At 45.1% G+C, this 10,988-nt stretch overlaps 1 protein-coding gene across 12 annotated transcripts in view; it reads right to left on the bottom strand.

The window, feature by feature from the left end:
• Positions 1-2,379: 2,379 nt before the first annotated feature.
• The window catches only part of LOC123622391 (RNA-binding protein 12), a 34,996-nt gene continuing 26,387 nt past the window's right edge, over positions 2,380-10,988 (bottom strand). For 10 of the 12 annotated variants that reach the window (XM_045528715.1, XM_045528713.1, XM_045528714.1 and 7 more), the window contains 15 exons: positions 8,202-8,330; positions 7,923-8,102; positions 7,692-7,766; positions 7,537-7,608; positions 7,326-7,406; positions 7,073-7,162; positions 6,873-6,959; positions 6,648-6,734; positions 6,499-6,558; positions 6,286-6,419; positions 6,127-6,181; positions 5,815-5,866; positions 3,306-3,439; positions 2,908-3,144; positions 2,380-2,716 (listed from right to left, as the gene is read on the bottom strand). In XM_045528715.1, the coding sequence (XP_045384671.1) occupies positions 2,582-2,716; positions 2,908-3,144; positions 3,306-3,439; positions 5,815-5,866; positions 6,127-6,181; positions 6,286-6,419; positions 6,499-6,558; positions 6,648-6,734; positions 6,873-6,959; positions 7,073-7,162; positions 7,326-7,406; positions 7,537-7,608; positions 7,692-7,766; positions 7,923-8,102; positions 8,202-8,330 (1,608 nt within the window). In that variant the 3' untranslated portion in view covers positions 2,380-2,581. Of the gene's footprint in view, positions 2,717-2,907; positions 3,145-3,305; positions 3,440-5,814; positions 5,867-6,126; positions 6,182-6,285; positions 6,420-6,498; positions 6,559-6,647; positions 6,735-6,872; positions 6,960-7,072; positions 7,163-7,325; positions 7,407-7,536; positions 7,609-7,691; positions 7,767-7,922; positions 8,103-8,201; positions 8,331-10,028; positions 10,786-10,988 lie in introns of those variants that run through there. The other 2 variants (XM_045528707.1, XM_045528704.1) reach the window with 2 other exon arrangements.

The following is a 10,988-nucleotide window of genomic DNA, read 5'->3' as shown; positions in this document are numbered from 1 at the left end:
ACAAAGTCTCACTCTGTTGCCTAGGGTAGAGTGCCATGGCATCAGCCTAGCTCACAGCAACCTCAAACTCCTGGGCTCAAGCAATCTTTCTGGCTTAGCCTCCCAAGTAGCTGGGACTATAGGCATGTGCTACCATGCCCAGCTAATTTTTTCTAGATATTTTTAGTTGTCCAGCTGATTTCTTTCTATTGTTAGTAGAGATGGGTCTCGCTCTTGCTCAGGCTGGTCTTGAACTCCTGAGCTCAAACGAATCACCCGCCTTGGCCTTCCAGAGTTCTAGGATTACAGGCGTGAACCACCATGCCCAGCCAAAAATTTTAAATTTCCGTATTAAAAGAGTTCTGTATGCCAAAGGATACTTACTATAAATGGTAAGACAACAGCCTGGGAAGAAATATTTTCAACATGTATGAGATGAAGGGTTAATAACTTTAACAGAATAAAGTCTATAACACACACATAGCCTGTGAATAGGCTATTGAGAAGAAATACAGTTCACAAACATGAAATGATACCTAGCATTCATATTTAAATAAATCTAGTGCTTGCTTCAGCAGCACATACACTAAAATTGGAATGATACAGAGAAGATTAAAAGAAATTAAAATATATTAAAAAGTAAATAAATCTAAACTAAAAGTTAGATATTTTTTTCTATTTTTGCCCATCAGATTAACAAAAGGGGTAAGTTTGACCATAACTTCTGTTATGGAGGGCAATTTGCAATATCTAATAAATTTTAAATATACACTTTGATCTAGCTTTTCCGCTTTTAGAACAAATTCTTCACAAATATTCCTGTAAGTGTACAAAGATAAACATATAAGGATGTTCATTACTGCATTGCTTATAAGAGAACAAAACTGGGACTCAAATGTCCATAAATAAGAGATTAGCTAAATAAACTATGGTGCACTCACATACAAGAATAATATGTAGGCATTAAAAATAATGAAGTAGGCTGGGCACAGTGGCTCATACTTGTAATCCTAGCACTCTCGGAGGCCGAAGTGGGAGGATCACTTTTGGTCAAGAGTTCAAGACCAGCCTGAGCAAGAGTGAGACACTGTCTCTACTAAAAACAGAAAAATTAGCTGGGTGTGCTGGCACGTGTCTGTAGTCTCAGATACTTGGGAGGCTGAGGAAGAAGGATTGCTTGAGCCCAGGAGTTTGAGGTTGCTGTGAGCTAGGCTGACGTCATGGCACTCTAGCCCAGGCAACAGAGCGAGACTCTGTCTCAAAAAAATAATAAAATAAAATAATGAGGTAGGGCTGGGCACAATGTAATCCCCAGCACTTTGGGAGGCTGAGGCGGGAGGATCGCTTGAGGCCAGGAGTTTGAGACCAGCCTAAACAACATAGCAAACCCCATCTCTACAAAAAAATAGAAAAATTAGCTGGCCATGGTGGCATGCACCTATAGTTCCAGCTACTCGGGAGGCTGAGGCAGGAGGATCTCTTGAGCCCAGGAGTATGAGGTTACAGTGAACTGCGATTGTGCCACTGCACTCCACCCTGGGCGACAAAGCAAGACCCTATCTCTAAAAATCTAAAAAATGAAGTAAAATAAAAGAATGAGGTGAGAGAATAAGTTCTAATGGGAATGACAGCCAAAATATATAATAAAAAAAAGGTAATAAATAAAAACAAGGTATAAACAGTATGTTTAACATCCTATTTAGAAAAAGTTTGTCAGACCTAGGAAAAACAGGGACCCTCACCTACTCCACTGTTTTGTACAATATTTATATTTGAAATAATTTTGTACCAACATACATTTTTTTTTTCCAACATACATTTTAAAATTAGAAAAAAAATTTAAACCATGCTAAAACTGTATAAACTAAAAGATATGCACCAACTTTGTTTCATTGGGATGTGAAGAGTTTGGGTGATATTTTTTCTGTATTTAAAATTTTTTCTAAAACAAATATACGTATTAATTCTGTAGTAAGAGAATAAAAGTTAGCTGTTAAAAAATTCAAGCTTTTCACCTGTTTTTAGTACCAGAACTACCCTGCTCTCTCCTCTAGGAAGTCTAACATAGCCCTTGCTCCCCCTTAAAACTCATCCCTCCCTGCCCTTTACTGCCTCTTATGAGGTCTAGCACTGCTCATCTTGTCTGCATTCCCAGCTCAGCTCTACCCTAAGGGAGGGAAGGCTGAAGTGCTGAAAATTCAAAATTCATATTTTCAAAAATAGTGGGAGTCATTTAGCTATGTGGCCAGGAATACCCAATTTCTTTGAGTGGGGCTATTACACCAGAGGCATCTTTCACTCAACAACCCCTAAGATCCACAAACTGAGGCTCAGGGAGGCAAAGTAAATATGGCTAATAGCAGCCTCCCACCCAAAACACACATAGTGGCGGCAAGGCAGTGGTCTTCACTGTTCTTTATTGAATGAGGATACCAGGGGCAAGCATCGGGGATCAAGAGCAGTGACAACAGAAACAAGTATAAAAGTATCAAAAAATATAAGGTGCTAGCACTGAGGAGAGTGTGCGGGTTGGGCCATGGCCCAGAGGGACCTTGGGGACACAGGGCTGAGGACTGGCCACAGCCTCCAAGGGAATCTAGGCCTAGGGGGCCTGTGCAGTGCCCTTGGCTGGGGAAGGGAGTGGCTTGAATGGGGCCCAACCCTGGGCCTTGAAGTAGGAGACCAATTGTGTGGGCACTTCTGCGAGTACGGTCTGCGCCAATGCCTCCCGAGGGGCCTGCCAGGAGAAGAAGGGCAAGGTCAGTGATGGCTCAAAACAGCTGCCCAAGGTCTATGTTTCATACCCAAGAAAGGATACAAACCCAACACCCAACCCTGCCCCAGACTTAGAGGAAAGGGCAAGTATCCCCACTCACATCAGGGAGAGATGGAAGGGTAAACCCCCAGATCAAACTTGCCCCCACTCACATTCTGAAATCGGCGATAGGGCACAAACTGCACTATGTCACGGGCAGCTGCCTGCCCAGAACGTGTTCGCAGGGGCCCACCATCAGCATCCAGCTGCTCCATGGCCTCGAAGTCAGCACCGCCCACACCCACAATGATCACCGACATGGGCAGGTTCGAGGCATGCACCACAGCCTCACATGTGGCCTCTACATCTGTCACAGCACCATCCGTCAGCAGTAACAGCACGAAGTATTGCTGGGGACAAGCCCATTTATGTACTGAGGCAGATCCTCCCTCCCATATCCCTCCAGACCCCCCAGCCACACATTCCCACACAGATAAGAAGCCCCCTGTTACACAGCCCTCAAAGGGAGCCTTTGACCACCACCATCGCCACTGTCGCCCACAGCCCTCACCGAGGCAGTCCCCTGATGTGCAGCCTGGGCTGCAAACCTTGCCACGTGGTTGATGATGGGTGCGAAGTTGGTGGGGCCATAGAGGCGAACTTGGGGCAGGGCTTGGCGGTAGGCATCCACAATGCCCTGGATGCCTGCAGAGGAGTGCAAAAAACAGTGTAAAATCCTGAACTTCTTGAAACTAGGCCACTCCTGAAATCACCCCATCCCAGCCCAGGAGATTTGGGAACCTGGGTGCATTTCATTCAATCACCCCTGTAACCCAGTGTACATATCTCTGTCCTACAGATGAGGAAACTAAAGTTCAAAAACAGGCAGGGACTTGCCCTAAATCACAGCTTGAATTAAAACCCAGATTAAGGGGATCCCCTGCACAAAACCAACAGAGTTTGAGCATCAGATTATAACCTACTTAATAAAATAATGAATTATAATCCATTTAATAAAATAAGGATCTATACAGATAGTAAATAATTATGGGGAAAAAGGAAAAGCTCTTAATAAATGTTGAAGGAAGAATTATAAAATCATTTCATAATCCTCATAGAAAAAACTGGATCATCAATGGATGTTAAAACTACAGAGTGTAGCTAGGCACAGTACGGTGCACCTGTAATCCCAGCTACTTGGGAGGCTGAGGTGGGAGGACTACTTATGCCCAGGAGTTTGAGGCCAGCCTAGACAACATAGCAAGACCCCATCTATTAAAAAAAACAAAAATTATTTTTAAACTGGGAGTGAAAGTTGACGAGTGACTGGATATTTATATAGCTTTAAAGTATCTTCTCAAAAGATACTTTTTTTTTTTTTTTTTTTTTTTTTTTTTTTTGAGACGAAGTCTCACTCTGTTGCCTGGGCTAGAGTGCCGTGGCCTCAGCCTAGCTCACGGCAACCTCAAACTCCTGGGCTCAAGCGATCCTATTGCCTCAGCCTCCCAAGTAGCTGGGACTACAGGCATGCGCCACCATGCCTGGCTAATTTTTTTTTTTTCTATATATATTTTTAGTTGTTCATATAATTTCTTTCTATTTTTAGTGGAGATGGAGTCTCGCTCTTGCTCAGGCTGGTCTCAAACTCCTGAGCTCAAACGATCCGCCTGCCCCAGCCTCCCAGAGTGCTAGGATTACAGGTGTGAGCCACCACACCTGGCCTCAAAAGATACTTATTAATGACAAAGGGAAAAACAGTACTTCTACAGTGGAGAAACCTGGTAGATCCTACCTTAACAAAACGATCCAAATTAACATGACTGGTGATAGAACAAATCAACATCATGTGCCTCCTGATACGATGCACCGAGAAGAATACACAGCACCACTTTGGTGGTATTCCTCCCAAAAACGTATAACCTGAATCTAATCCTGAGGATATGTCAGGTAAACACAAACCAAGGGACATTCTAGAAATTATCTGGCCTCTATTATCCAAAAATATTATCATGAAAGACATGAAGAACTCTTCTAGATAAAAAGACATAATTGAATGTACTGTGTGATCTAAGATTTTTTTTTTTTGTTGTGAAAGACATTAGGACCACTGGCAAAATCTGAATAAATGCTATAGATTGGGTAATAGTATTGTATTGATGTTAATTTTCTGATTTCGGACTGTGGTTATGGAAGAAAATGTCCTTGATTTTAGGAAACACACCCTAAAGTATTTAGGGGTAAAGGGCCAAGTGGATGATGCTGAGTACAACATTGGTGGGGTCAGAGAGGCAAACTTGGGGCAAGGCTATTCACCACAACATTCTCAAACATTTTAGGAAAAAAGTAAGATTAAACAAATATATATGTATACATGCATACACATACATATATGTACATATGTATACACACATACTTTATATACATATGGGAATCTGGGTGAAGGTAAACAATAGCCCCGATGACTCAGGCCCTGACCCCTGAGTTCCAATAACCTGAACCTCTATGATTATTCTTGTCATTTTTTTCTAAATGTGAACTTATGTCAAAATACACACTTAAAAGAAAATTTAAAAACCCAGGACAGATCAGGTCAGGTCAAACTTTCCACTTCAGTTTGTTGGCCGCCTGGGGCTGCTAGGGAGTCATAAGGTTTTGGCTCTAGTCAAAAGGGCTTGTGGGACTCTGGCAAAAAGTATCTTGCAGGGAGGTAACCAAGGCTTCCACTGATGCCCAAATAAGTACCTGTGAACTTCTGGGTAAAAATAATAATGATGATGATAACAGCTACCATTTTTTAGAGGGCACTTAGTATGAACCATGCTTACAGCTTTACTTGCATCCTCTCCTTGAATGCTCAATATGCTAAAATATTTTGTCTTATTACAAAACCAAAACAAACAGAGACTAAGCAATTTGCTCTAAGTCATTGGGGCATGATGATTTGACTGCAGAGGCCTAGCTATAAAATCCACCCGCTGGATAATGGAGGCAGGTATCTGCCCCCGACTCTTTTTTGCCCGTACAGGCTTTGCCCCTCTAGTTGTGGGCAGACCTGCCTCTAAGTGGATGGGGAAACTTACCTGCACAGTAGGGGTTACTGGGATTGAAGTTCAAGGCAAATTCATGAGAGACCTGAAGGCAAGAATGAAAATGAAGTTCTTCCCCCATGACTTTCTTTGTGCTAACAAAAAAGGCTCTATGATATGTACCAAGATTCCTACAGGAGCTATTTAGTCCTCAGCACTTGCTGTATACATGCGCATGCTTGCCGGGATCCATCCCTGCATCTCCTCTTAAAGCTGAGTGCCACCAGCAAGTAAGTTCACCACATCCCCCAAAATCAGGACCCTGAAACTGAAAATAGGAGTGGGGGAGAGGAAGAGAGAGCTCACCTGCCAATCAGGGGGTACCTGGGCCCCAAATCCAAATGCTGGAAACAGCTTGTCCCTGTGAAAGGACAGTAAGTTGGGGAAGAGGCAGTGAGGGGACTGTGAGCTCAAAGGCTAAAGCATTTGCGGGGCATGAGGATGGCCAAGAAAACAGTTACTCACGTGTCATAGTCCTGAACCACACTGCCCACACTCCACAGTGCTGTCAGGTACTCGTTGACCCCTGTTGGACTCAGGTAGTGTAGGGAGTCGGGTGAAGAAGGATCTCCATTGGAGCCAGTGAAGTCCACGCCCACCTGGGAGGAGATAAGGAAGGGAACTGAAGGCTACCTGGAGCCCCAGACCTGCTCTTTTATACCTGGTAAGAAAACTTACAGTGAAGTTGATTTGACAGCCTCCCATCACATAGTCCAGGAACGAATACTCTGTTTCAACCTGCAGATGAAACCAGAGTCATGGCTGGACAAGGTTGGAGTCCTGGAGCTCAGGAATCAGAGCCTGGGTCGCATGGGCTATTGTCTCACCTGGCAGATCTTGACATGGATAGTTCCAGAATTCTTGTAGCTTTTCTTTTTCTGCTGCTTCTCAGGGTGGATACATGCAAACTCAGCCTGGTGAGGAGAGAAAAATTAGGGTAGAAAACTCCCAGAGCATCAGTCAAGGACTCGAGCTGCCCTCTCCTCCCTCTCTCCCCTGAGCTACAGCCATCTAGGCCCACCTCCACAGCCCTGGGCAGGGCCAGTGCTCACCGGGACTGCCTGCAGCTGGGCCAGGCTGGTGTAGAAGGTACCAATAAGATCATGTGACCCATCACTGTCATAATCGGAGCATCGCACCTGAGAGGAAGGTGTGTATGGAAATAAAGGAGTCAAGGAACAGGTAAGAATAAATAAGTCCCTCTCCAGGCTCTCTTTCCCTGCTCAGTCCACTCAGGAGGCAAACTCCTCACCTGGATGGGTGTGCTGGGGTCTCCACCACAGAAATGCTGAAGGGGGACTGAGAAGCGCTTCCATGTAGGGTTCAGGTTGTTCTTGATTACCTGAGGGTGGAAGGTGAGGCCTCCAATGAGCTGTGGCCTGGTCTGTGAGGAACTGCCACCCTTCATACCCAGACTCTTTCTCCCTGTGTTCCAAACCTTGCTAGACACAAGACCCAGGAGATTCTCTCCTACCTCACCCTATCCAATCTCAGGGGTTTCACACCTCAGATCTGTATGTTAGGTGCCATTTCCCGTCACCTTGGCGGAAGAACTCCAGGAATGGATCCGATTTTCCCAGGAAGTCCTGCCAATACCACAGAGACCTCAGTTACAAGACTCAGGAAGAAACAACCACTGTGCCAGCCCTCTGTCCCCACCAGCACCATCCCTGTCCCCTTAATTCTTGGATTCCCCGAGCCTCCTTCCAGACACACCTTCTTATCTAGGTTTCTGGCCTCTACCTCCATGGTTACCACACGATTGTCCTTCAATTCCTGAGCTGAGACCTAGGTGGAGGATACTGTATCATCTCACAAATTCTTCACTGATGTAAGCCCCCTTCCCCTACCCTTGCTGGATCCTTCCTTACCATGATGGTTCCCTGCCCAGCAGGTTTTCCAGGCTTCAGCATCAAGGGTAGAGTCAGTATCTGGCTAGACACAATCTGGAGCAAAGCAGCGAGTAGAGGAAGATTCAAGATCTCAGGCAGGGTTAGGTCCTGCTTGCCCCCCACCTCCAGGCTCCAGACAGGCGAGGTTGCCTGATGGGGCTTTTACAGAACACCTGTGTCTGAAGGATCCTAATCCCTGGCCCTACATACCTGTCCTAGGGAACACTCAGCACCCCCTAGGAAGTCATCATCCCCCAGGTCTACTGTCTTGTTATCTATGTCATAGATTCCAAAGCGTAGCTTCTGGACTGTCTCAAAGTGGTACTCAAGCTGCAGAGTCTTGGAGAACTGAGGGCTCGAGCAGTTCCGTACTCGTTCAGTCCGGCCAAGCTGTGGGCAGAGGCCAATAAACATCATAGTCACACACCCTTCACCCCAAATCCAGTCCTAGCCTCCCTCTACAACCTTAACCTCCATGGTCCACCTCACCTCAACCCAGTTGCCCCCTCCCACATCCTGTAGAAGGACACAGAGCGGGTCAGACTTGGAGCCGATGTCCTTGTCAATAAGGTGGTCGCAGGAAATGGACAGCTGAACCAAGGTCACGCAGTGGGCCATCTGAGGGAAAAGGAGCTGGGTCAAGCACCAGGAATCTTTCTCTACCCCTCCTTGACTGTAGGACCCTGGGAAGGCCAGTAGGTTTCACCTAGGCAAGGCGAACCTATATCCACCCCCATGACACCCAAGGAAGAAGGCCCTATAGCCTCCACACCCCTCAACCCCCTGGGGGAGCTCAATGACAGGAGATGGTGGTTACAACCAACCCTGGTCTGAAGATGTTGAAAAGGAGTAACTAGCCTCCATCTTCAATTCTGACGCCAGACTAATCCTCACCCTAAAATTTGTCTTAATCTCAATAGTGCCTCCCAGACCCAGACTCGAACCTTGAGCTCTGCAGAGACCAATGACTCTCACTCTGATCCCATTCCTGGCCCCAAATCAAACTCTAATCCAAGTTCCAATCCCAGTATTACCCCAAATGCAACCACAATCCAGATACTATTCTCCAAAAAGTCTCTTCCTCCAATGATTTCCCACTAACCCTGGGGCCCTACCTCTTGGGGTAGAGTTGTAATCCCCTCACTAATTCTCCTAACCTCTAATCAGCTGCTCACGTCCACCTCCTCACTATTCCCACTGCTGCCACCTAGTCTAAGCCACCATCATTTCTCACCTGGTTTACAGCATTAGCCTCTTCAGTTGGTTTCCCTTATTCTATGCCATCTCTACCTCCACTTCCACCTCCACTTCCCCATCTCCACCCCAACAGGCTATTCTCAATAATGCAATCAGGGTGATCCTATTAAAACATATGTCAAGTCACATCACACCTCTGCCTGAACCCTCTAATGACTTCCCACTGCTCTTAGAAAAAAATCCTAACTGTACCATGGCCTACAAGGTCCTGAAGGATCTAGATCTCTCTAACCTGATCTCCTAACACCTTCTGCTCACTCCATTCCAGCCTCCTTGCTCTTGTCATTCCTCAAATAAGCCAAAGTTTGTTTCTACCCCAAAGCCCTTACAGTACCAGGAATGCTCTTTCCCTATATTATCCACATGGCTTGCTGCTCCCCCTCTCCTTCCAGGTCTTTATTCAAAATCATCATCTTGTATGAAGGAAAAGCCCCTCCTTTTCTAGACACTCTAAAATTTCAACCCTACTCCCACTGGCATAACATACCCCTTTCCTGCCTTTTCTCTTTAGCGTTTAGCAATGTCTAACATATTATAATACATATATTTACATAATTTGTTTCCCCCAATAGAATGTAAACTCTGTGAAGGAAGGAATATTTAACTACTCTGTTCATTGCTCTATCCCAAGCACTTAGACAACAAGTATTTGCTGAAAGAAATCCAAAAGGTCATCTCCAACCCCAGCCCCAACCGACTGGCCTCTTTCCTCTGTAATCAAGCAGCACCACGCATTTCCAGTTAAGCTACTCCCTCTGTTGAAAACATCATCTTCTTGCATGGATCACCATGTTGAGTCCCACATGGTCCCTCCTCCTATAGCCACCATAAGAATCATCCTCAGACCCCTTATTATCCTTGTGTTCCCGATGGTCCATACACCTGAAGACCATCTGCACCAGAAGTGCACATGAGGTCAGATCTCTCACTGTGCTTCACTCAGCATTCCACGTTTCCCAGCACTATACCCTGGGACGCCTCCAGTGTCAGTCTCCCCTAAACTGACCCACAGTCAATCCCTCCCTGACCAAGCCCACAGTACCCATCCTGGCCCCTCACCATCTGCATCTGGAATGCTGTGATCAACCAAAGTTGGAATGATTCTTAAGAGTTCAACTTGCTTCATGTGCTGCCCATCCATAGCACCTCAGCTTGAATGTGTCCAATGAGGGAAAACCCACCACTCTGTCAATCAATTCATCAGAAAGTCTAGCTCCACAGAATCCTACCCAAACTGGCCCAAGTCTGTGGAATTCCCACTTCTACCCATTTGTCTTACTTTTTCCCCAGTCTAGTGCTCCACGGGAAAGCCTTATTCTTTCTCCCAATGAGAACCCATCTGATAGCTAGAAGCTGAACAGTCCTAGCTAAGATCTCAAGAAACAGCCCCAGTTCTTTTGAATTTTGCCCCTAGAATATGGCCCACAGACTTCTGGCCATCCTGATCACTCCCTTGGAGGTTCCTCAAGGACAGACCCAGAGCAGAATACATGCTCCCCCGAGGGAGCAGGACCACAAGTTCCTCCAAGTCACAATCTGAACTCCATGCTTGTCACCTCACATGCTCTCTGAGACAGTGTTTACACAGTACAGAGACAAATAAAAAAGAATGCTCATTTCACTATTGTCAAGAGTAGTGAAAAAACTAAGGCAGCTTAAAGCTCTATCAATTAGGTGGTGACTAAATCATGGTACATTCTAACAATGAAATGCTGAATTGTAGCTAATAAATAAGGCAGAACTATACTGGTATAATATGAAAAAAATAAAGTTGTAAAAAATGCTGAGTATGACTCCATTTTAAACTTCAATTGTATGTGTCTACGTGTATACATAATAGATTTTAATATGTACATAACAAATAGACACAGAAATATGGAAGCTACACCAAATAAATGTGGTTTTAGGTAGCTTGAAGGAGTGGAAGGGAGGTGAAAATTTTATTAACTCTATATACTTCTGTATTGCTTCAATATTTTATACTGTTTGTTTTGTAGGTTTTTTTTTGTTTTTTTTTTT

Source organism: Lemur catta, chromosome 17 (genome assembly GCF_020740605.2).
Source record: "Lemur catta isolate mLemCat1 chromosome 17, mLemCat1.pri, whole genome shotgun sequence".
NCBI classification, from domain to species: domain Eukaryota; kingdom Metazoa; phylum Chordata; class Mammalia; order Primates; family Lemuridae; genus Lemur; species Lemur catta.
The sequence above is the reverse complement of the archived record's forward strand: the minus strand, read 5'-3'. Positions and strand labels throughout refer to the sequence as shown.